The sequence below is a fragment of the Apteryx rowi genome, unplaced genomic scaffold, assembly GCF_003343035.1.
Source record: "Apteryx rowi isolate R43461 unplaced genomic scaffold, aptRow1 scaffold_49, whole genome shotgun sequence".
Taxonomy (NCBI): Eukaryota; Metazoa; Chordata; class Aves; order Apterygiformes; family Apterygidae; genus Apteryx; species Apteryx rowi.
Window position 1 is genome coordinate 1,856,309 of NW_020450749.1, and position 25,663 is coordinate 1,881,971.

General features: G+C 51.8%; 2 protein-coding genes across 2 annotated transcripts in view; one reads left to right on the top strand and one right to left on the bottom strand.

Moving 5' to 3' along the window:
- The first annotated feature begins 12 nt into the window (after nucleotides 1–12).
- Nucleotides 13–1,329, top strand: PHLDA2 (pleckstrin homology like domain family A member 2). Its single transcript, XM_026079010.1, has 2 exons — nucleotides 13–513; nucleotides 894–1,329. The coding sequence occupies exon 1, from the start codon at nucleotides 74–76 to the stop codon at nucleotides 470–472; it is 399 nt and encodes a 132-aa protein (XP_025934795.1). The 5' UTR covers nucleotides 13–73; the 3' UTR covers nucleotides 473–513; nucleotides 894–1,329.
- A 1,600-nt stretch (nucleotides 1,330–2,929) lies between these two features.
- SLC22A18 (solute carrier family 22 member 18) overlaps nucleotides 2,930–25,663 on the bottom strand; it is a 62,727-nt gene continuing 39,993 nt past the window's right edge. Inside the window, exons 8-11 of the mRNA XM_026078853.1 lie at nucleotides 20,107–20,207; nucleotides 10,015–10,116; nucleotides 6,735–6,855; nucleotides 2,930–3,226 (exon numbers count right to left, since the gene is read on the bottom strand). Of these exons, the coding sequence (XP_025934638.1) occupies nucleotides 3,039–3,226; nucleotides 6,735–6,855; nucleotides 10,015–10,116; nucleotides 20,107–20,207 (512 nt within the window). The 3' untranslated portion in view covers nucleotides 2,930–3,038. The remainder of the gene's footprint in view (nucleotides 3,227–6,734; nucleotides 6,856–10,014; nucleotides 10,117–20,106; nucleotides 20,208–25,663) is intronic.

The window sequence follows — 25,663 nt, forward strand, 5'->3', positions numbered from 1 at the left end:
TCGCGCTGGAGCCGGGGCTGGAGCCGGAGCCGGAGCCGGGGCTGGAGCCGGAGCCGCCGCAGGACCGGGGAGGATGAAGATGCAAGCCGAGGTGATCCGCGAGGGCGAGCTGGAGAAGCGCAGCGACAGCCTCTTCCAGCTGTGGAAGAAGAAGCTGGTGGTGCTGACCAAGGACAGCCTGAGCCTCTTCCCCGACGGGCACAAGCGGGCCAAGGGCAAGGAGCTGGGCTTCGGCTCCATCCTCAAGGTGGACTGCGTGGAGCGCACGGGCAAGTACATCTACTTCACCATCGTCACCAAGGACCGCAAGGAGATTGACTTTCGGTGCCCGGACCAGAGCTGCTGGAACGCCTCCATCACCATGGCCCTCATCGACTTCCAGAACAAGCGGGCGATCCAGGACTTCAAGAGCCGCCAGGAGCTGGAGCAGGCGGCGGGCACCCAGGAGCGGCGGCTGGCCCGGGCGCCCTGAGCCGCCCGCCCGCCCGCCGCAGCGCCCCGGCACCGCACCAGGTGGGCCCCCCCCCCCCCAACCACCCTTTTTTCTTCCTCTTTGCTCCTTTTTTTTTAGTTGCTTTTTTGTTTTTTGTTTTTGTTTTTTTTTTTGCTTTTTCCGGCTCGCCCCCGGCTCCGGCTCGCCCCCGGCTCGGGGTCCCGGTGGGAACGACGCCGGTGCTGGGTGCGATTAGGCTAGTAGGTGTCGCGGGGAGGGGGGGGGGTAAGGAAATAGCACCCAGCAGTGCTTTCCTTGGAGAATTCATTATAAACGTGCCAGCTGCAAGAATAAACGCCGAGCTCTCGCTCTCCCTTTAAAGCCCCTGGTTTGGTCCCTGCTGCCCTGTTCATTTAACTAACCTGCTTTTTTTTCTTTTTTCTTTTTTTGCTGCCTTTAGAACATACCGCTGGCTGATAACCAGATCAAGTGTCTTGGACTGAAACGGGACAGGGTACCAATGAAGGAAAGCGAAGATGAAAGCTGGAAGCAGCTTGGTTTTTCTCCAAGCCTGTTGAGGCTGCTGAGCAAGGAGCCCCGAGCTTTGCATGAGATGCTTTTGAAAAAAAAAAACACAAAAAAGAAACCAAAGACTTTTGAAAGGACTTCTAGTGAAGCGCCCACGTGTTTTGAGTGGCATGGCTTCGCCAACGATTATCTCCTATTTATGGGATGCAAGGAAGATTCAACACCGACTGGTGGTGTTAAAAACAATTTAAATTATTTGTAGTATCTATATTTGTATTTATTTTGATCAATGTCTTTCAGCAGTTATTAGTTTTAATATTGCTTTTACATTAATATGTCCATTCCAAATAAATTACTTGAAGTGTTCACTTTTTATTACTATACTCTGTGGTGCAGTAGCTTTTGTCGATGCATATTTGTGGAGCGGGCAGTGGTGTAGTGCTTTAAGAGGAGGGGGGAAGCTCCCCTTTTTGGGGGGCTCCAGGCTGGGCGGTGGGAGGGGGGGGAAAGTCTGGATAACCCTTCTGCGTTTGAGTGCAGCCCCCGAGCAAGGAGGGAAGGTGCGCTGATGTCTGATCCTGCTCGGCGGTGGCAATACGGGAGGCTGCTGAAGACTTGGACACGTGCTCCTTTTGAAGCGCTTTCCCATGCAATCTAGTAAGGGCTAGTTAGTCCTAGCTGCTCCTAAAGCAAGTGCAGGAATTACCTGCAATGATAAAATGCTTCTGTTTTCTAACACCCTGCATCTTTTCTCCCAGTCCCCCATAGCTTAGTGATTTGCTAAGGCAGAAAAATGGCTTCTTCGTTTTAGACTAATACAGGATCGAAGCCGAAGGGGATGCCCATGCTTTGCAACACAGAAAGGTAAATTCCTGGCTTCATCATCTTCCTGCACCTCCACAGCTTTGAGGTCTGGTTAAACTGCTACGTGATAACTGGGAAAAACTGAGACGGGCTTTTCGCTAAAGCACCATGACCAAGAAGCCTGGAGAAACAACTAATTCTTTGGGAAAATTATTGAAGCTTTATCTTGTGAGGCTCAGTTATCGCTAACCGATCTGTGCTTCCTCGAGAGCAACGCTGCAGCCCGGGCATCCACCACCCCTATGGGGACAAGGGGGTGACAGAGCAGCCTGCAGGAAAAGAAAGAAAACGACTACGAGTCTATCAATCAGGTGAAGTACTTGTATTGACCATAGCTTCAACTTGACAATTTCCAACCGGTAATTTTGTTCTTTTTTTTTTTCCTCCCCCATATCGGTAAAATTCTTGCAGTGGGCTGTATAGCGTTAGAGGAGATTGCAAATTTGTATAATTACAAGCAGCTTGTAGTAAGAGCAAGACAGAGTGGGGGGGGGGGGAAAAACCCAACTTTCTGGAAGGCGGGTGGCCCAGGCTTCTGGAAGCAAGAGGGACGGTCTCACGCTGCAGTGTGCTGCATCAGGGCTTTACGTCCTCCCTGCGCCCGGTGGCAGCTGGCCCCGCTCTTACAGGGTCCCATTTGCATGGAGTAACTGTGCATGTAGCAAACCTTTGGCCGTGACATTTGGAAGCTTTTAGCCCTGATTCCACAACAGCAAAAAAAAAAAAAATCCCAGAGGCGCGTTTAACATAGCAACACTGTCCCCGTGCTCAAGCGTGGCTGCGCTCCCCCGGTTTTCTTTGGTACTATTGGAAAAAGAGAGGCCCAAACCAGGGCCGAGGCACTGGCTACTAATCCCCTTGGTTTCGGTGGATCCAGTGGGGAACGCCGCCTTGGAGCGGCCGAGGAGCCGGCCCCGTGGCTGCCTTGCCTGCCGCGACGGCAGCATGGCGCAGGGGAACCCGATCGCCCCCGGGGGGCCCGCGGCCACCAGCCGCCTGCAGCCCTGCCACGGGGCTTTTGCAAACCGGCTGGTTCCCCCCTTCCCCCCCCCATCCATTAACTGGCCTCTAGACACAAACGTTGAAGAAATGCAAAGCATCGTTTAAAACGTTTTATTTCAGGTGTGCGGAAGCAAAAGGAAATCTCAAACATTGCCTTTTTATTTATTTATTTCTGTGACAAAAGTGAGGGGGTGACTGTCTCGCAGCTGAGTTACAGGCCTTTCCTCTCCTTCAGCGGGATGTTGCTCTTTAAAAGGTAAACAAACAAACCTACGTTGACCACTAGTTGCAAATACCCAAAGGAGGAGACTCCGAACTGCTTGTACAAAAGGCCGCCGATGGCTGGCCCCACGGTCCGGGTGAGGGGCTGAACCGAAGCGCAGATTCCCAGCATGGTGCCTAGGGAAGACGGCAGAGACGCGCGCGCGTCAGACTGAGGGCAGCTCTGCGGAGCGGAGAGGATCCCCCTTTGCCCCCGACGCCACTCCTCGCAGCAGCTGGAAATCAGTCAGTCTCCTCCATTAATTGCTAAAGGTCCCATTACAGTGGGTGCGTTAAGCCCGAGGCCTCCTGGAGGCAGGGGACTAGCTGCCACCGTGAGCCAGCTTAGCTCCTTACGGAGGGGTTTGGCGGAGCATCAGGCCACCTCCAAGGCACGCTGCTGCTCACCTCCGCCTGCATCCAGGCTCCGAGGGCCTGCGGAGCTGGAGGATGCCTCCRAAAGCAGCACGCTTGGCAGGGCTGGTAGCTACAGCACGGAGCCGCAGAGGTAATCTCTAGGGTGATGCCCAAGACTCCCAAGTAAATTGCAAAGGCGCCTCCTGTATCTTAATTGGAGGCAGGAGGTAAGAGAGGGCCCCATCGCATCAGGACGGCTCTCATGATTTAGTCTCTCATGTGGGACAGAGGAGCAGCACTCAGGGCTTATCGGAAGCAGGAGGCTTGGGTCTACCTACGTCTTCAAGAATAAATAAATAAGGCTGCGGCTAGAGACGAAACCCCTCGAGATAATCCCCCTCACAAAGAGAAGGGCCCTTTCAGCGGGAACGGGAACGCGAGCCTTCCACCCGGCTCGGCGGTTCCCCCTCCGGCAACGYGGGGCTTCGCGCGGTTCCAGAGGCCCCCGGGGGACACCGCCTCCCCGCGCGGTATCGAGAGGCAACGGAGCCGGGCGTTGCTTCGACGGTCCTGCGCTTTTACCGGGATGCTTCAAACACTCGTGCAGCGAGGCCGAAGCGCCGGGTGGCACCGCGGCCCGGCCCCTGGCCGATGGGAACGGGCCCGCCACCAGCCGGCTCTCTGGGCAGGTTTTGCAGTGACCTTCCTCCCTCTAGGGAGCTGCACTAGACTAATCGCTAGGTATGATTGCCAGGCTGGCTCCTAGGGCTGAGGAGGCGCTTCGTTTCTTCCCCTTTTTTTTCTTTTTTTTTGGGGAGCGGAAATCCATTCTCTTAGGTGGGTCCCGAAGGGGCAGGCGCAGCGCGAGGCATGGCACCATCCCTGCGGCCACGGGCCCGCATCYATTTCCTTCCGACACCCGCGTCTCGGGAGAGGCAAGGGTGACTCAGCGCCCTGCCAGGGCGGCACCGGCCGCGCCGGCTCCCGGGCGGGACGGACACCTCCGCTCGCCCAGCCTCCTGCCCGCCAGGACGCCCCGGCCAACGCCCTCCGCGGCCGGAATACCAAATTCCTGCGCGACACGGTGACGGCGAGGGCTTTTCACAAAGGCAGGCTCACGTGCTCCCCAAAAGCGGGGGCGTTGCTGAAACCCCCTCAAAACGCCCGCTTTGCGGAGCAAGCCTCAGGCTCGCCTCGGACGGAGACGCGTTTTAGCTGACGGACRGGTGGAGCAGCAGTGGCTGCGCGGTGCCACCCACGGCCAGAGACGGATGGCAGGCATTTTAATAGCTGCGTTTCCCTGCGAGACACCCACACCGCCACTGCAACCAGCTGCTCCGGGAGCCGGCTCCCAGGGAAACGGCTCTGCTGCGTCAGGCATTCCTGCCTTCGCTCTTGTCCCTGCCCGGATGGCTTCGCGACGAGCCCAAAATACCAGGAGCTTGTAAAGATGAGGGTCAGAGAGAAGCGGTGCAGACGCAGTTCCCCCCAACACCGCCGCTCTCCGCGCCGGGAGCCTCCCTCCTGGGCACACGTGGTTTTGAACCAGCCGTAACTCTGCAATTCGCACCCCTTGGGCTTGTACCGGTCCAGAAGCGACCGGTGTGATAAAGCCCCAGGCAGCCCACAGCTCTCCTGACGCGCAGCGGGTACATCTCACACTCTGTCCCGGCCGTCCGCACTGCCCCGCGGGTGCCTGCATCCGGCCTCGAGACCATCAATCCCGCCGAGTCGCACGCTGACCTCACGGCATACGCAAACGGGGACAGGGATGAGGCAACGCAACGCGTTTTCCTGCCTGACCCAAGTTAGCCTCCGGGCTTTAACAGCAGAGCAATGCTCCATTTTTCTGCACAAAGTCCCTTTGAGAACAGCCTGGACCCATTCCAGCTTTGCTTTATGCTTAAATGCCATTTGCTGCCCTTCCCCCCGGCGTTCTCCCTTCTCACTCGACATTGCTCCAGGTCATGAAACAGCAATTTTCCTCTCCAGCAGAACCGAGGGCCGGGGACATCCCCATCCTTCAGCGGGAACCAAACGGGCTCTGCTAGCTGGCAGCATCCCATTTGGAAATGGCATCTACTACAGATGCTGGCAGCCGGCAGTCTTCACCTCTACAAATAATAAACTACTGAAGTGACGTTTAGAGAAGCTCTTCATGCAGAAGCATCTCAGAAGTGCTTTACAAACGTCACTAACGGGGCCGCACAAGCGATACGTTCAGTTCTCGGTAGGGTCTCTGCAGAGGTATCGGCTCGGGAACAAAAGAAGTCGGCTCTGCTGAGCTGGAGATTACGGATAATGGTGCTGCGGTTAGTGGCAGCTTTCTGAGGAAACTGGTGTTGCAAGAGCAAGGTTTATCTGGCCAGGGACTTTACTTCGTGCCTGGCAAACAGGACTGACAGGCACGACCTGACAAAACCGTGGAGCCTGACAGCTGGCACTGTCTCACGGGGGGGGGGGTGTCGCATCAGGCTTCAGCAGGTGGCTAAGAGCAGCCAAAGGCAGGGGCCCAAGTTCCCTTCATAGCCGGCAGAAAGCAGCGGATGTTTCCAAAGGGCGATCCAGAATGCCCAAGCGAGACGCCTTAAGTTAAACAGCATGAATGAATATCCTCTCTTAGTCACCGTCGTGCTGGAAAAGCAGCTTTGAAATATGATTCCTGGACTGATATTATATCTGCGGCACATCCTCCTTGCAGTCCTTCTTACCAAGGCCATCACAGGGCTCAGCCCAGCCTATCTCCCCGCCCCAGGCGTACGTACGGAAACCACAAATGCTTTCAAGGGCCGTGCTTGTGACACAGCTCGGCCTGAAAGAAGCCCTTTGCACTTAAATATATGCTGCCGTGCCCTGGCTCGCAGGGAACGGGGCGCTTGCCACAAATGCACCCAGTGTTACACGGCAGCAGCATGACGGCACAACCTGGGAAATACATGAGCCTGCAGTCTCCACGCAGCTAGTTAGCCGTCCTACACCGCACGCGCCTGCTCAAGTCTGTCCACCTCGGGCTTACGTTTCCGAGCAGACGTGAGAGGAAGGGAAATTTATTCACAGTTCCTCTCAGACCCCTGAACCATYGCGACCCAGGCACGCAGGGAGTCTTCTGCGGGAAACCGTGCTCGATGCGATGGGCCGGCACCTCGGCCCCCCTCCCGCAGAGCGCCTCGCTGGGCAGCCTCGGGTTTTTGGAAGCCGCGCGGCTGGAGGCCGAGCCGGGAGGCGCCAGCCTGGCTCAGAAAAGGGAAAAGCAGGCAGAGACCGGCCTAATCTTCTTCACGAGTCTTACCAGTGTCGGAAGCGGGGACGGACTTGGTGAGGATGCTGTCCGTGATGGTGCCCAGCGTGCTGAAGGCGAACACCAGCGGCACCGCAACGATGCAGTAGTGCAGCACGTTCCTCATCAGGGCCTAGGCGACAGGACAAAACGTACCGCGGTCAGCAGAGAGCCGGCTCCCGAGCCAGCACTTCACAGCAAGGAGGCCGCCGTGCGCCCAGCCCACGGCTCCCGTCAACGGAGGCGGCCCCGGCTGACTTACACCAGGGAGACTCTGGCCGTTTCAGGGCCTTTACACACCCCCCCCATTTGCGGGTAACGCATTATTTTAAGCACGCGGCACAAGTAACAGATGATAGTCCATAATGTGGTAGCACGCTCTGTAGCACTGCTGCGAGTATTTTTAGAGTGAGTCTGGGAATGACTGACGTCCCCATCGTGCCCTTCCCCCAGGCTCCTGTCTCTTGTCCAAGCCCTAAGAAACGCTGAGCAGCCGATGCATGCGGTGCACTTCAGGAAGTCTCCATTACTTTCACAAAACAGCCTAGCGAAGGCATTTCAGCTCATTATCATAAATAATTAAAACTAAACTAAGCTTGTCAGAATAAATGAACACGGCACATTATGTAATGCGGTACCTCTGGGATTTCTAATCCTGTTCTTCTGCTTGCTTGCTAATAAATTCACTGAATTCGGTAATCTGCAATGGGTCTCCCGGCCGTAAGTGCACATTAGCGAGCCTAATTAGGGAGAGTAATGACTCTGCTATTGCACATATTCTTAGCGGAGCCATCCCTCCAGCTGCTTAATACTTAAACAAAAGCGGTGAGAATCCCTAAGCGACGGGCTAGAGCCGCTCCAGATTCATTCGCAAGCCCTGCTGGTCAAACGAATAGATCTCTCTGGGGCATGACAAGGACATTCTCTCCGTCTTGGAAGTCTCTGATCCTCACCTTAGTCTCCAGGGGTGTTATTGTGGCTGCAAAACCCTTCTGCCGCTGGTTAAGCCAGAAGTTTTATTCACTGGAGTCCTCTCACAACATCTGACCCATGACTCTTGGCTACAGAAGATGGAGAAGCCCAGGGACATCGCTAACTAATGACTTGGAAATACTGAGGTTTATTCCGAATTGCAATCAGATTCCCTCCAGACTCGTATGCAGCCRAGTTTCTGTCCTCGGAAAGGCTCTTTGCCTAGGTTTTGGTTAAAGACTGGGCACTTCTGATTAAGGCGCTGGAGAACAAAGTCAGAGGAACAAGTCTCTGGTACATAAACATTCAGACAGGGGGAGAACACAGCCCTTGCTAGAGCAAATGTCATTGCAGGACAACACAGAGATGATGATAGGAAAAAATAGCTTTAGCCTTCCCCTGCCTTTTACAAATCCCCTCGTGGGCATTCCGGAGGCTGAAGCAAGCKGACAAAAAAGAGCAGAACCAAATCTGCGCCTCCCTGAATAAGATGAAAAACTAGGAAAAATGTTTCCTCGCTCCCTTGAGGCTCTGCAAGAACCGACTCAGGTAAAGCCTGGTCTCTGCTACTCATCAGATCACAGTCTTTTTAAGTAGATTTAAGCACGTGTCAAACATCTGTGTCGATGCTTGCGCTTTTTAAGGTGAGGAAGGCAGAACCAGGAATTTCGGCAGCCAGGCTCAAAAGCAAACGCCTGGGAAGCACAACAAGGAGGCAGGCCGAGGCACAGCCGTGCCTTGAGAGGAAGAGGAGAACTTCCCCATCCCCCTGCCAGCCAAACCCTCCTGCAGCCCTGCCCACGCTCGCGCTCAGCTCCGGCTGCGTAGCCGGCACGCTTGCTCCCCGGCTCGCCACGCACCGGGCGCTACCGCCRAGCGCAGCACTCCCCTTAGGGCGGCCCGTTTGGGGACGCCAAGCGCGTGGTGTAGACCTTCGCCCAGCTGCATCCGCTGCTGGGGGCACCTGCCCTCCGGCAGCGCTCCAGCCCGCCTCGCAGCAACGTTAGGATGGGTTTCCGAGCTKCTTCTGCGAGCAACCAGACTTTCGGCTCACAGCCACCCCTCGGGAGCGGGACTTGTCTCTTCGGGAGGCCTGGGCGCAGCCGGAGGCGGCTCCCGCACGGGGCAGGGGCACCCTGCGGGCGGTGTGCAGGATGAAAAGCAAAAGCGGGGCCCCCCCCCCCCCTCACACCGAGGCGTGCGTTCGGGGCCCTCCTACCGCTGCGACGGGACTCATCCCTGCGGAGACCTCCTCCTTCATGAAAAACCACCCCAGAAACGGATGTTTTCTTGGCAACCGCTCGAACAGAGCGCTTTTTAATAAGGGCTCCCCGGCGCAAAGGACTGCAGCTGCATTTGCCTATGAATAGTTCCCGTGGGAAGGCGCTGCTGACCCCTGTCTCCCGGGCCGTGCTGTCAGGATGTCCAGAGCCCCGCGGGCACGGCCGAATTGCCAGCTCTACAACCAACTTCCAGCAGCCATTTCCCTTCCCTCCCAGCCCCTGGGGCGGCTCCGTGCGCTTCTCCGCACCAGCGCCGGGATCTCCGCGGAGGGAAAGGATGATCCCGCTGCCGATGCTCTCCCTAAYGCCCCCGCCGCTTCCAGCCCCCGGCCGGGGCGCAGCGTGCAGACCCCGGGGTGCCTCGCCACTCCCGTCTCGCTGCCGACACGCGGTGGGATCAACCGGTGGGAAACTGTCAAGCAGCTGCCCAGGCACCACGCACCGACCCGCCTTCCTCTTCCAGCCTGCGCACCGGATTTCCCCTGTGCCTGCCTCGGCGTTGCCGTCCGGGTCAACGCGATTTCCCAGTCACTCTTTAAGACAGGCATCAGCCCTTGCCAAGGCAAACGGCAGTGGGGTGGGTAGCATCGCTCACCCCAAAACTACGGAACAACTTCATTCCCTTGCTGCCCTCGTCCCCAAACGCTCTGAGCTCGGGGGAACTAACCAGAAAGCCCTAAGAGAACTAATCAAACCTTTGCTGCGCCACAGCAACACGATTTTTCCTCCCAGAACCTTCATTTATTTTGAAGGCAGTTCAGGAAACGCAATAACTGAGAGACACTGAGGCAGGATTTTCATGCAAATCTAGTGACTCAGGACGGATTTGCAAGTTTCTGTGTAGGATTTTTTTTTTTTTTTTTTTAAATCCCCTGCACTATTACTCATGCACTTTTCTCTCACTCCTCGGAGCAGCGCTTATGCTGAGCGCAGCTGGTTCCCTCTCCGCGGGGCAGGAAGCTGAGTCCCGGCAAAGCACGCGGCGGTACCGCGAGCGGCTGCAGATGCGCCGAGCGCGATTTGGCGCCCAGCCTTACCATGCCGAGGCCCACTCCCGCGAAGACGAAGACGCTGAGCCGCAGCAGGGTCCTCTCCGTGCACAGGCTGGTTAGTCTTCCGATGACCAGGCCCTGGACAACCTGGGAAAGAAGCACACTGGGTCCCGTTTGTAGCAATTTAAATAAACCGCGGAGAGAGCTGCCCTTAGCGCTTCAAGCAAATGGGAGGCAGCAAATGCGTTGTTCGTTTTCTCGCTTTTTTAGAGAAAAGGTACTTCGCTATCACAGCAAATGGCTGTAAGACCTGATTCATGATTTTGAGCATTTTGTATTATAAATCTGTCTGGTCAGATTAAAAAATCTCTGCTGAGGGGTGCACATGCAAGTTCTCCATCGCTGCCCAATCATTAGCACTAACCGAAACTTTCTAAAGACATAGATACTAATGAAGTCTTCTGGCTCATGCGATTTTTTTTTCCCGCAAAATACAATTAATATTGCTTTAAATTCTTCATTTTTGGCAAGTTCTTCAAAAGAAAAATCATACATTTGTACGCAGAGGCAGAAAAATGCCTCCTTTCCTGCAACTTTTCTTGCCCTTATTTTAAACTATAAATATACAAATTGGGTGGTTCGTCGTTTTTATACAGGAAACAAGTACGACAGAGAGGATAATCTACCCCAACATTATGCACAGACATGAGGGACGGGAAACTGGAGCTACAGACTTTAAATAAAAACTGGGGGAGAGGAGGAGCAAAAACTTTAAGCCCCAGGAAGTATTTTGCTTTTACAGCTCTTCAGAGAGCAGATATTCCCTCTTTTTATTCATCTGCACAGCATCTTGTGCCCATCAGGTGCTGCCCAGGGAAATGAGCCCTGAGTGCCTGGATTTCAGGGGAGCTACAGATAGGAATCTCCTGAGTTTTCCCTGCTTCGAACCGGTTGGTTTAATCTGAGCAAAACACTCTAACTTGAAAGAGCACTTCTAGTGCAAAATACTTTGTTTTGCACAATGGCTTTGGTTCAGTTTCAGCCCCGCTTAAACAAAAACTTGGTTTGCTGCTTTGATGTGGAACAATACTGTGTCACTCTTCCTCTGAATATGCTAATCCTAAAAAACAAAATTCCTAAATCAATCCAGAGGAAAGTAGTGCAAAATAAATAATATAAATGGCAAAGTTATTAAAAAGAAAGGAAATGCTAAATCTATGACGAACAGTCAAGAAAAAACAATTTAATTATGACTAAAAAAACAGGCATTAATAGAAAGCAAATGAGAAATTAAAGTTGACATAAAAAACAACAGCAAAAAAATGGAGCATTTCCCCAGCAATTTATAGTTTAATAGAAAACGTCAAAATTCGAGCCTTCGCTTCGATTCGGAGCACCACGATTTTTTGACGAGGCCGCGGGTCGCCCCCGTGACACAACTTCTGCTGTCCGCTGGGTTAACCTGGCGGCGGGGGTCTGCAGCGGGCGACCTCCCGGCCGCCTCGGCGCCCCCCGCTCCAGCGCCCCCCGCGCCGGGCCAGCCGCCCGCCTTGCCGGTGCCCGACGCCAGCCGGAAAACTCCGCGGCAAGGGCCGACGGGTATGGGGCACCCGCGGGGCGCCGACGCGTGGGGCGGCAGCGAGCGGCCCCAGGGCCGCGGCGGGAGGAGGCTGGCAGCGACCGCGGCCCCGCGCGGGGCTGGGTGCAGCAGCAGCCGAGCGACGCTTCATTAAGCTGAGCGCTCCTGAAACGCAGACCCGTCGTCAACTTTTTGCAAGTGCCCCGTCGCCCCGGTCCCTGGCGGCGGAGCGGCCCGGCGTGCCCGGCTGAGTCACGCCAGCTCGCCCGGCGGCGCCCGCAGCCGGAGCGGGAGGCGAGCCCCGCCGCGGCGTGACCTGCCCCGGCGACGGCGCGATCCCGGCCCTGGCTCATCCGAGAGAAGAAAACGTTTCCCAATGTGCCCAGACTTGAACAGCGTATTTAATCGGGATGCGCCATGCGGGCACGGCCCTGTCCCTGCCCTCCTTTTAGTCATCGGGGTACATCATCAGCTGTGCCCCAGAGAAGTCTCATCCGACTACCGTGGGACTGGCTCGGCCAAAAAGGTCTCAGTCAATAAATGGGAGTACGTAAACGCGGGAACTAGGGCAGCTGCAGCAAAAGCACATTTTCAGCAGGCAGAATTTGGGAGCGAAAAGGACCACATCCTCATCTGGTGTCAGGCAGCAACGTCCCACTGAAACATGCAGACCAAGACCAACTCCAAGACCGGGTACGGGGCAAGCAGCAGATCTTGGCTCTCCTCAGCAGCAAGCGTCAGCCCGAGTCCCTCGATCTCCTGCCGGGCTAAGCGGTGGTCCTTGGGTTACGCCAGCTGCAGACGCCCTATATTTAGCCTCCCCCCTGCTTATTCTGTGCCTGCTCTGGTGGACTCCCTCCTGCGTGTGGCCATTTCCAATCCATGCATAAGCCACAGGTAGGTAGGCCCAGCACCTTGAGTTTGGACACCATCAAACCACCGTCTTGACTGAGGCCCTGGATAACGTTTCCAGCCACTGGGAGCTAAGGGCTTGTTTCCACTTAGAACTGAGACCTGAAAACACATTAGAAGAGATGAGCTCTCTAAGAGACGGCTTTCTTGAGTCACAGATAAGCTCACAGAATCCCTAGAAAGAGTTTAAGAGGAAGAAAAATCTAGAAAAACGGGGATGAATGACTTTGTACCATCTAGGGACATCCGTGTGACAGTCATCTGGGAGTTGCCCTGCGCCTGCTGTAATTCTGCACTTGCTGTTCATTCCTCGGCGAAGTCATGCCGGCAGTTTTCCATGGGCAGGCAGTCACCTGACTGGCGTGAGCACACCCACTGGGAGAGGAGGGAGCGAGAGCGGCTCGGGTGCGTTCTCCCACGCACAGCTTTGGAAGCGCGCTGCCTCCGCGAAGCTGCGCGCGCGGATCTCGGGGCCGGCGGAGGCGCCTCGGAAGACCTGGCCTTCCCTGCTGCGGCGGACACGCTCCGGTGGCACTGCAAAGGCAGCGGTGGYGGTGAAGCGCCCTCCTCGCTGTTTGCATCCCCTGGGCTCCGCGGGCGCACGCAACCCCGCTGCCCTGCCGCCGCGGTTCATCTCGCCTGCCCGTACAGCGCTCGCCTTTGTAACCGGAGCTCCCTGGAAGCGCCGGGAGGGAGCAGAGGGAGCCAGCGTACCTTACTGGAATGCGCTCTGCCATCAATAAACAAAGGAGAAAGGAAATCGTTTGCAAGTGAAATAACACTGACTGCCCGTGGCTGTGTACACATGTCACAGGAAAAATGAACCGATCTCTTCTCTTCCTTCTTCTTTAAAGGCAAATAAGGCTCCTGATGAATGCAGAGGAACAGCGAAAACTCTGTCTCCTTGCCTTTCTGCTCTCTTCTCGCTGGTGATTTGTTCCACCAGTTCAGCTGATCACACAGAAAAATAATCACCAGCACTATTACTGTTTGGGAAGCAAGCGGCTCCCATTGGCTTAGAAGAGCCTATTAACACTTTTTTTTGTTAACCTCATTATCAAATTTCATAAATCTCTTGCAGACAGGAACAGACTTTTACTGCTTTAAGGTTGAAGGTGCTAATTTTGGGGAGATTTTTTAATGACAAGGCAGCAGCCTGGTTGCATGCAGCTGCTGCCGAGCCGGACTAGCATCCAAGAGCAGCTAACCCCATTGGTGGATGCTAGATGAGTTACACAGGAAAAGCGCGATCTACCTGGATGACCAGCTGGTTATCCATGCTACTCTGTGGTCCTCAGACACCAAGATTGTTTCTACAGATCCTTTCATGAGCCCTAATCGAAAGTCTGACATAGTCAAGAAACAAAATACCCATTTACACAAGAGCATGGGAAGGAAAAGGCCGGAGAAGGTCTGACAGCCAGACGCTCTGCAGGCCAGATAAGCTGGTGTAGCTCACCAGAGAAGATGCAGGGCCCCAGCCCCGGTGTAGACAGCGTGAGTCACATTAGAGGCAGCCTCCCACACACCGGACTGTATCTCGCCTTGGAGTTTCTGCCAGCGCGGCAGTTCCCAGGCTCAGAGCAGAGCTGGCCGGGGCTGGGACGCGCAGGCGGGCACGGAGGGGAGCGGGCCCGAAGGGGCAACGAAAATCAACAGACTGCTCTTTATCGGCTTAAGGTGGTGAAAAATCTAGCACCGGCCTGCGCGGGGGAAGAGGAAAGCCTTCTCTACCGAAACAGCGATGCTGGAAAGCTTTGGAGAAGTAGCTCAGGTCTCRCCGAGCCGCACGAGGGTGTCGAGGCTGGAAGGAGAACGCGCGGCGAGGCCCAAACTGCTGAACACAGCACTTCGCCCAAGCGGGGAAAGAAGAGTGTGTTTTGCAAACGCCAACCTAATCGCTCTCTTTCCCCCCCTCCACAGATTTAAATCCTTCAAAGCAAGGAAACTGGAGAACTTTCTGTTTGTTGTTGTCAGGTCCTTTCCCCAAGTGGGTTTTCCCCCTAGGCATACCTGGCTGTAATTAAATCCCCAGTTCTTTAATCATCTCTTCTGCTGCACAGAAGAAAAAAAAAAAAGCAAGAGGGACAGACGGGTGATAAGACGATAGGCAATGTAAATCTCTCCTCCAGGAATCTCTCTCATCTCTTCAGCATCACTCGGTACGAACTTGTCCCTCCAGAAACTGCACAGAGAGAGGTGGAGTTTCTACAACAGTACGAACTAAAAGCAGTAAAGAGAACAGATGTCTTATGATTTCTTGATCCTCAGGGTAATAAATATCTACCCCTTTGTCCCACCCGGAGTTTTTGTTTGGTTTGTTTTGCTTTGTTTTTGGAGAAAAAGTTCTTAAAGGAAAGTTTCCCCGCCCCCTCCTACGGTTTGAAATTTAAGCATCAGATGTGACTGCAGATACTAACCAGGGACTCCAGGTATTTCACTTGCCTAATCCTCCGGCAGCACATCCCAAGCAGATACTACGCTGGGACTTTCTCCACGTTATTGCGTTCACAACTCCAAAAAAAAAAAGAACCTGGCGCCTAGGCCTCTTTCTGCCCGTTACGCACAATTAAATGGTCCTCTGAAGGGAGCACGAACGGCAGCTCCCACCTCTGGGCATTCGGTTTGAGGGAAATTTTGTTTGTGTCCTTTCTGGGACAAGGCAACTCTGGACTCGCAGCCCTGGACAGCGGGATCGCCTCCCTGACAGGATCTCGGACCTCTTGCCTGGAGACCCACCAGAGATCCGATAAAGACGCTTCTAACGTATCACGAGCTGGGAAATTTCGGTAATGCAAGATGCCCGGAACAAAGGCATCCTGCTTTCTGCATCTGTGCCCTCATTTCGTTAGCTCCTATCGGACTCCTCCTCCTCCTGGATTTACGCTGGCACAGCCACAGCTACTTGCCCAGCCTGGCGTGATCGGGATCACTGCAGAGCATCGTCTCACCCTTCGCTGGACTGGCCCTCAGCTCCCCTTCCCTCTCCCCGCCCCCAGCTTTCACGGCATTTTAAGCCTGCCCCGCACTTTCCAAGATCCTCTGCTATTAGATTATGCTCCGTGCCTAACTGCGAACAGATGTGGCTGATGATAGCTTCTTAACGGTCACGAAAAGAAAAGGAGGGGGGGGGGTTAGAAAATTACCCTTTCAACTACTTTGCTGTTGGAAAGCCCAAGCCAACGTTCAGCGGAGCCAGTGGGCTTCCCACACAACACGATTTACTCTGGTGTGCCAAAACACTTCGCACAGGAAGGTTAGCAGCGAATTTGCAGATGGAGCATTGGCAGCAGAGAACAGTTGAGGCAACTTATCCAAGACGAAAAGCAGGAGAGCAACAGAGGCTGGGACAGTAAATCGACCCTAACTCCTAGCCCAATGCTTTGTCCATGGACCAGCAAGCGCCCGTTCCCTGCGGACAGCATGGAAAAGTACACCTCTGGTAACTTCTACAACAATATATCCACAGACACATTGCAAGCTGTTAGCTTTTGGCCACGCAGGTCTCTCCGAGAAATATCAGGTCCCGAGCACCCTGTCTTGACCACGCTTGCGAGTTTGCAACCGTGGCAGATCCCATCGTTACAGCTTAGAAAGACCCTTTGGAGAACACACAATATTTTGTTAACTTTTCAGAGGAAAGGCAAACTGTGCAAGGAGAGCTGGGGGAAGGAGGACCCCGCGGCAGGCTGCCCGCACAGCCGGGGCAGACGGGTGCTGGGAACGCCAGGCGCCGCGGGGACTAGCAACCGGGTGCCAACCTCATGGGGCTGCGAGGACAAAACCCACAGCCAAAACCAGCTCCAAACGCCATTAAGTGCCGCTGCGTGGACAAGAGCCCCCGGGGCAGCTGTGCAAGCGAGGAAGCAAGAGGAGAGGCACTTTGGGGAGAAGCCAGCCCAGGCTGAGAGGCTCCCAGGCTCCAAAATCCAGCTCTGGGAGGGACTCGGAAATGCTCCCTCTCGGGCTGAGCACTGGGCACCTCCCTGAATTTCGGGGGGCCCAAGGAGTCATCAAGTGGCAAGATAGGACCAAGGCCTTGCACCAGCCTTCCTGCGGACAGAGGTGTTTTAGATGCTGCCRACAGAGCGCCGAGCTGCCGACTTGACGCCACGCCAAGCAGACCACTCAAGGCCGCTCTCAATCTCCTTTCTAGCTGCTCCGCAGCTGGCGCGAACCGGAAGAGCAGTGAGAAACACAGATGTTTACGGTGTGTTGGCCACTTCTCACCGCAGTAGGTTAAATGAGGCTGAGAAGCTGAGAAATAAGGTTAAGCAATTGGAGCATAATATCCTTGGGGCAGGAAGGGAAAGCAGTGAGAGGCCATCAGCGCTTGAATCATCCTGATACTGCTTTCTGGGCTGGGAAAGGAGGCCGCAACGTCTTTTTTTTTTGTGTGTGTGTGTGTGCGTGTGTGTGTGYGCGCGCTACAGAAGATGCCAGTTTCGACAAGAGCAAGATTTGATTAAAACAATAGAAATTGCGTACTTTGGAAATCTCATTAAAGGTGCCATCATTTTTCAGCATTCGGGGGCCTGTCARGATTTTAACTGGATCCAAGGAAACTAAAAAATACATTAAAAAAAGATGGGGACATTAAGATTCTCAGGGAACCTAATGATCTGAGGAACTGGGGCTCTATCCAGACAGTGGCTCATGTCAGGCATAAGCTACCTGTCAGTTTTGGTGCCCCTGCCCAGCCTTAACCCCAACGGGCCGCAGTCCCAGGCTTCCCTCTCCTCTCGGTACACTTTTGCTCTATGCCCTTCAGGCTTTTCTCGTGCTGGCCCCATGCATGAAATGAACCCCCACGAACACCCATAACTGCCCCCCGCCATCTCTTCTTGCCACTCCACTGCATGCCATAGCCAAAAAAATAAAAATAAAAGACCAGTCTGCAGAGTGCTGGGCAGCTACTGCCTTTCACACAGCCATGTGCTGTCTCACAGTGAGAAACACCCCCCTCCGTCTGCCTCCCCATCTCTGCCCCCAGCTTTCCACTTAAACTGCRTGCTTTTCAGACAGCGACAGTCCTTGGAGTTGGGTCTTCCAGGCCTGCAGTAACACAAAATCAATAACAACACTAAAAGTTGCCGGGAATCGCCAGGCCTGTTCCCAGTGTCTGCAGGGAGGTTGCAAGTAAACAGGAGATGGCTCATTTTTTATTTCCCCCTTCATTTTGGCGATGTCAGCACCCACACGTCTATAAAAGGCCTGAAAAGTGTCTGCAAGCAGGTCCGAAGAGAGACACTCATGGGAGGGTCCAGCTCTAGCAGGGGAGCTCAGAGCAAGTCAGGCAGAAGGGGAAAAACCCCACCACACTTTACAGAAAGGCAAACTAAGGAATGAGAAATCGAAGCTGAGGAGCTGGTTGAGGAGATTCACTGAAAAGGACATTATACGTGCCATGAATAAAGCTATAAATTATTCGGTGAAGTGGGGAAGCCAGTCAGCAGTTATTAAYCACCATCCATCCATGTAGCGTGGTGGAATTCAGTTGCACCTTCATCTGCATGCATATCTCCAGCACTATCAATTGACTGTACAACCAGAGGAAAGACGGCGGTATACAAGTATCTGGGCGCAACAGGACAGAGCTGGCACACATCAGGCTCCCTTCGTGTCTCTTCCATCAGAGGAACCTCAACAGAAAGTAACCATAACACACTAACTCCATACAGTCGCTGTCTACAATGGACACCTTTGGACCATTCCAGCCAGAGACCTGACCTGGAAATAAGAACACAAATCTTATGTTTTACAATAATTTTAAAACCAGATCCTCCTCTGGAGGAAGCATTGCGATTTGGACTAGTTGGGGATTTGGTCCTGCATAAACTAGAGCAGAGGCATTCCTAGCTTGCAGACGTCAGTTTTAAAGTGGATAAAATAAGCATCAAATCAGAAAGCAGTGCTTTCCAGGTTTTCTGGCAAGATGGCTTTGCTGCCATCAGGAATCAGGTGTTCTGGACTTAAATAAACAAAATACCAGCATGTACTTTTACCCTTCCCTTTTTGGTGGTCTGACAACAATCCGCAATGTGGCATCAGGAGGAAGAGACGTTTTTTTGTACCACGAGACCGCTTCACTCCTGTATTTCTGATGTCCAGAGTCATGCATAGCAGAATATGTGCAGCAAAACAGACAGAAACTGCAGGGTTGCCACAGGTGAAAGAAAACTGGCTGGCTGACAGGAGCTAATTTCTATGCCAAATGTCCCAAGGCAAAGCCTCCCCAATGAAGCAGACATTGCACCCGAGCCTGTAGGCCACTAGTGGATTAGAGCGCTTTAACAGGTACTGCGCTCTTGGCCTCTACGGGATGAAACCCAAACTACGTGTGACTGTTTGAAGGATCAGGTCTTTGGTCCGTGCTGACATCTGGTTACCTATGATGAAGCAGAGTGAATGCTATAGTTTCCTAATCTTCCAGATCTGTACCCATATGGAGATGCACCAACACAGCCGTACAGGTAACCATAACTACACCAGTTTCAACCCAACTAACATAGAAGACAATAGCAGTGAAGTCAGATATCCCAGGCTTAGCCGCAACGTCCAAGCTCTACCCAGCACCACAACCGCACCATATCAGGCTGCATGAGTGCCACTGTACCACCAGTGCTATTGCACCCCTATTAGCTAGCTTCAAACGACAGCACGTCCATGCTGCGATTGCGTATTTGATTACGGCACAAACATATATAATAGGAATTTAACTGACACAGCCATGCTTGCCAGCTCCTCTACTAAGGCAGGCGAAGCCAGGGCAGACCCCGTGTTACCGGCAAAGCTAGGGCAAATACAAGTCACAAAGAAAGGAGCTAGAGTTGCCATTTCTCAGATGAGAAGCTCCTCAAAATCACACAGGAACTCTGCAGCAGTGCCTGGCAAATGAATGCAGACTTAGTAACAGGACCACCCTCCCTCAGGATATTGCTTAACTTGCATTTCTACCTTGAGGCTTGCTTATAACCATCTGTTGCTCTTCCTGAAGAAGTATTAGCCCCTTCCTCTTCCTCCAAAAGGACAATCTATAATGCAGCACCTTTATTTTTGATCCTGTTCCTGTCTAATTCACCTGACTTTTCCCTTTTGCTCATTTTGCTAGCCATGTCCCGCTGCCCACCATTTTTTTTTTGAAAGCACAAGCTTGCTGTGCTTGTTCCCACGGAGCAGAAGTGAATCCTTCCTCTGCGCTGAAGGCCTCTGTGAAAACGCCAGTAAGATCATCTACCTATGTAAATTTACAGGGTGCCTCTAAGTAAATGTGAATCAGCTAATCTGCACCACTGAAAACCTTAATCCAGACACTTCAGCTTCAACGTAAATTTTATTACAAAAACTAGGACAACACATCTGTCCAAGGACACTTTAGTTCCACAGCTTAAAGCTCTGCAAACAGAGACAGAGGAAGAAGGCTATCAGGACACTTCTCTCCCTGCCTTCTTTCCATACAAAGGAATAGAAGAAGTTTGGAGTCACTTTTGATTTTAGGGGCCAAGTAACACACAGCAGAGCTAGGAGTGCATTTATATGATTTTCATGTCAGTACTGTACGGAATTTGGGAGACCATTTGTAGAAAAGGTAGCAAGGTGCAAATTAGAAAGCAGTGTGGCAAGAGAGGGACTTTCACTTCACTTACCATTTGAAGGACACCAAAATATGACATCAGGTATCCGGACTGCACCGCTTCCAAGCCAAAGAAATCCATAGAGATGATGGAAAACATAATCAGGAACAAACCTAGAGGGAGGGTTAACGAAAAGTATACATCAACACACACTGCATATAGTGGCCCAGATCCATTCTCAGTCACCTTCGGTGCGAGCCAGTAGCTCTCCCCGGGGTTACAGTGACTGCGTATACACATGAGCAGAATCCTATTCAAAGTCAGTCTATTAATTTAATCTTTAAATGTTAACTTTCTTATCCCCCTAACTTTCATCTTCAAATAATGTGACTATGTAGGCTGTAGATGCAACTGTTTATTATAAACTGGTAAATATTTTTATCACCCAAGCCAGACCAACCATTAAGGCAGCAAGAAAATATTTGTTCAGACAAGACTGTAACCATAAAATAATCTGATCGGATTCCTCATTCCTTTTGCCTAACTTTAGATTTTCACCATTGGGAATGCTGCCTGGGAAGCAGGCTGGTGACATCAGATTAAATACAGTGGTTTCACTGTACAGCTCGTCAGGGACTGCAGTGGCACATGGCATTTCTCTTTCAGGGACAGATAGTGGTGTCAACACAGACGCACAGCTAGGGAAGGACAGACAGAAACAGCATACACTGGGTCTGCTTTTCAATTAAGGCAATTTCTGGAAAGCACAGCGGAAGATGCCCACTCACTTAATCTCATAAAAATACAATAGCGTGCATTTCCCCCCCCCCCAAGCATACACAAAACCAGACACACACACACACACACACACTTTATCATACACAAAGAGCCATCAAATTAAAAATATTATGACAAAACACTGTTCTCTAAGCAATGGGGAATGGGGTATGAGACAGCTACCTCCCCTGATGTCTTGTGCGCCTCAGAGGTGCTAATACGACATGAAATTGTGGCTCTCTGCATGCAAACGTCCACCCGGCTTGAGCGCTGGGTAGCACAGACCCTGCTGGGGAGGGGAGAGAAGAGCGGGTGACCCTCAGAGGTCCACTCCTGCCCTGTTTCCTAGGGTCCTCCAAGGCACAAGGGCTCGGTAAGGGGGGAGCTACCATCCTCTCTTTTCTTAATGGTAAGAAAACAGAGTACAGGAAGCAACGTGCGAGGACTGAGACGAGAGATTGTGGCCTGGCATGACGACTGATTAACCTCGCAATGCAGAAACGACCTTGCTTGCATCTCCTGGAAGCGTGAGGAGAACCACCCCAGATTGCTGACAATGACGCCGCACGTTCATCCTGCGCTTAACCCTGCCCACCTACAACAGGCAGACAACACAACCCATTTTACTTACATTTAGATAGGTAAACGTGTTTTTCAGTGAAATTTCACAAAAGGGAACGCTTGAACAAAAGACTTTGGGGCTGGTAAGAGGAATCGCACCCTAGAAGTGGCTATTTTTCCACGTTAAACAGAACGAGAAGGTGGGGGGACCAGCCTAACTGTCCCCACGGTGCACCGCATCCGTTTCTATCGGTGCACAGTGCATCAATGCGCCCACTTGCTTCTATCAGTGGTGCATTTGCACTAACGAACATGTCCCTCCGAGCATCTCAGCCCTTCATCTTGAGGACCACCACCCTCACAGAAAGCCTGCCAGATACCACTAGTCCCCAGGGACACCTCTTCCACTCCTAACAGCCTGGTGGTCTCCTCAGAGAAGGAGGAGGCAGGCAGGCCACCGCGCGCCGTTCCTCTCCAGATGCTCTGGAGAAGGTGCAGGGGAGTTGGGTGCTTGCTGAGATTTATGGATTCGCCCCACCCATGGGCAGGGAGCACCCCGTTGCCATCCAGTTACTTTGAAATCACTCTCGGCCCAAGCTAACTTAAGGTAACATGCAAATAAAAGTACTTACTCACCGCAACCAAAACAGACAACAGAGTTGCACATGTTTATAAAAGACACACGTGAAGAAATGAAAGAAAAACCACACTTTGTTACACTCGCAGTAAGATTAGATCGAAAAGGGCGCCCTGCCTTTATGCAGCTCCCTCTCTGCCGGTACCACCTAGGAGGGATCCCACCTTCCTACATACCTGACGCTTCTTCCTGGTGCAACACGCCAGCTTTTATAGCTAATCTGCCCTTTGAAGTCCTTCACCAAGTGGAGGCAGATTTGATCTTTCTCCCCCAAACTAGCTGAGTCCTTTCTCGAGCAGGAGATAGGACTTCTCCTGACTGAAGGTGGGCGCTGCGTGACTCCCCTGGGGAGATGCAAACGTCTCTTTTTGGGGTCTAAATAATGGTTGAGCTCTTTAGAAAGCCTGGCATGAGAGGGACAAGTGACTAGTGCTGAGCAGTAGAAGGCAGGTATGTGGCTTGCAAGGCTCTGTAAGAATGAGGATTTGGGTGATACATTCAAAAGCACCAAAGAGAGACATTTTCACATTTCATTTCACATTTTCAGACAAAGACTGGAAATTTCTAAAAGCAATCAGTGGCTTTGGGAACACCAGCTTTGTGACTCTTACCTAGAGCCAGTTCGAACAGGTGAGCACTTAGCTACCAAAAGTCTTTCTCAGCCCTCCTACAGTGCACTGCCCAAAGCAACAGGAGGCAGAGATCCCAGGCCCCTTGTAAAATCCTGGTCTATGCATGAAAAAGTCTCCTTAAAAATGGGACACAGGTGCTAAAGCGATCCTGTTAAAGCCAGAGCTTTCAAAGGAATTAGGCAGCCAAAGATTCATTCAAGCAGTTAATTAGTAGTGTTTTCAAGGCCCTGGTGATTTCTGATCTGTCAGTATGATTGTTTGACATTTTCATCCTTGTGTTTTGTTTTCTGCCTCTTATTTACCACAGCGCAACGCGGCTTGCTTTTCCCAGGTCAAGCGAGACTGCAGTTTAGCCGTGCACAGAGAGATACGCCATCCTGGCCGTCTCTTGGTAGCTGCCCTGCTACCAAGGAGGCAGAGCCCGTCTTTGCTCTTCTGCAACGCGTGGAGGAGGTTCTCAACCATGCACCCCTCTTGGAAGACTCTTTCTCTTCTAAACAAGCTAATTTTTGACAACAATGAGATCCGTAAGGAACAGAAGGTTTTCTTCTGTGTATATCACAAGCTTGTTTACAAAGTAAACAGAGAAAGGGCTGCAAGTTGGATGATCTAATTAATTACACAGTTGCAGCAGGGAGATGAAAGGTAAATGAGATCATTAGGAGCTCAGCCTCCAGCTGTGCATTGCAAAGGAGTAGGTGATGGCCAAACCCCCGTTCAGCCGCAATCAGATGGCCAGCGACCTGATGAGAGACCTGCAAAGAGAAATCGCCAGGATTTTAACAGGCAGAGCTCTTCACTGCTATACTTCTGGCAGGAGCGTCTCAGATGAACCCATGCCTTCTCTTCCCAAAATGCTCCCAGGCATTTAAGGGACAGACTATTAGCCCAGGTCTGGCCTCCGCATAGCTGATTCCTTCCTGCTTACCTAGAAGCTGCCTTGCCATTCGGACAGGAAGTGTTTATTTTTGTTTGGTATGAGTTTCTGCTGTGCACAGGAAATGAAGAACGTGTCCTACAACGCTGAGGAATTTGCAATTCCGCAGCGATGACTAAAGCAAAGTGCATCTCGCCCATCTTTTGGAAAAAGGAAAGCGCACAGGAAATTATAGCGCCGACTGCATATGGATGTGGTCTCAGCTACAACAATTTTGAACAGAGAAATTAATGCTGCTTTACGCTGAGAAACGAGCCAGTATCGGAAAAGAAAACCCTTCTAAAATATCACTTGACTATCTTATTCTATGAAACGCTGCCAGTTTATGAATGTTTTCTTTAAATAAAGTTTTAAAGTTGAGTTTCATAAGAACCTAAGAAATGCACTATTAGGGAAAGCCACCAGCCCATTGCACCAGTATCCTGTCTCCTCGGATGGCAGTAGGAGATGCTGTTTGGGAAGAGCTGGCCACTATCTGGATCTCCTCTTGCCCCAACCTTTACAACCTGTTAAAAGGTTTATCCCTGCCTCAGTCCGTTAGTATCTATTTATGGACGTGTTGGCCAGCTAACCCCTTCCCAAGCAGCTGAGACTGTCTTTACAACTTCCTTCCAGGAGTTCACTACTTGCTGTGTAAAAGGAAAACRTCATTTCTTGTATCTTCTTTAAACTGGTCTCCTATTAGTTTCAATAAATATGCCCCTATCCTAATATGGCAGGATTTGGTGACACACAGTTCTGCATCCAACTCACCTATCATCTTCCTCATTTCCAAAAAGCAATTCAACGTGAGGGAAGGAGAGAAGGTGAAGGGATCGGAAGTAAGGTACTGGATTTCTTTTCTGTGGGCCAGCTGGCATTACTGATCTCAGCCAATGCCAAGTACACACAAAAGGAAAAAACAAATCAGAAATCCTTCACTTCTCTGCATGTTATTCTGAAGTTCCTGCTGAACTTGTTTCCCCACAGCCTTAACAAGGAATAGCAGAAGAACTTGGCCAAACCCAGAAATGCCATCCCCTTCCGATTCAGTCACTCTCTGTGGCTGAATCTAGTTTCATCTGTAAACTGAATTTATAGTTTACAAATTAGAGATTTATTTGTAAACTACATTGTACATTATTTAAACTTCCAGGGTTTCCCCAGACAGAGATGAGTTAGCAAAAGATGCAAAATGTAAAAGCTAAGGTACATGAAATTCTGTTTTCGGATCCTTATTCCAAAGTGAAGTGTCTTAGTTTGTTCACAGAAAGCAACAGCAAATTAAAGTGATTTTCGGAAAGGGAATTTCCATGCAATATGAATCATGCATAAAATTAGAGCACATTAACTCTACAGTTTTCACTTTTAGTTTGCCTAAGCTTTCCTAAATGACCCCACTTCCAAAAAGACCCATTTTCTTTACTGCTGTCGTCCTGCAGAAGTTGAGCATTCATTCATTTACCCACCTAAGCACAGTTTCTGAGCCTATAACCAGGCACTTTCCCATGTTTTGATGCACAGAAAAGCGAATCTTTGACACTGTAGTCGAGAGAAACCGCACTTTTTTCAAGTTTGTCTAGGAAAAGAGCCACCCAGGCTCTGCAGGGAAAGGCAGAGACCATCACCCTTTCCTTACACCATCAGTAACAAGGTTCACATGCTGACTTAATCTCTAGGCAAACAGTGGGGGGAAAAAGAACTAGAGGGTAGGCAAAATTAAAGATGATGAAATTGTGACCAAGGATATGCAAAAACAGGCAAATCAGGTGACATGGGATGTGCCAAGACAACAACTGGCTTAAAGGAAGCAGAAAAACAGGCAGGTTTTGGACACATTGGAGGTAATGGCAGGTTTCTACCATGAAACAAGAAAACGGAGCAGAATATTCAGAAAAGAGATGTAGGGTTGAATAACAAGCCCTGCTATCAATATGCAAGGGAAGAAGTAAAAGCTACCAGCTCCCCTGCATACATACAACAGTTAACAGAGCCTCTCTGACAACGGCGCCTAATTCAGCCGTAGTTTTTAACTGCTGGAAAAAAAGTTAGAATATATATACTTTTTTGCCCTTAAAAGCACCGAGTAAAATCGGGACCTCAGTG

Bases quoted from the DNA above. Each gene is read 5' to 3' on its own strand.
- PHLDA2 (XM_026079010.1), top strand. From the start codon at position 74: ATGAAGATGCAAGCCGAGGTGATCCGCGAGGGCGAGCTGGAGAAGCGC.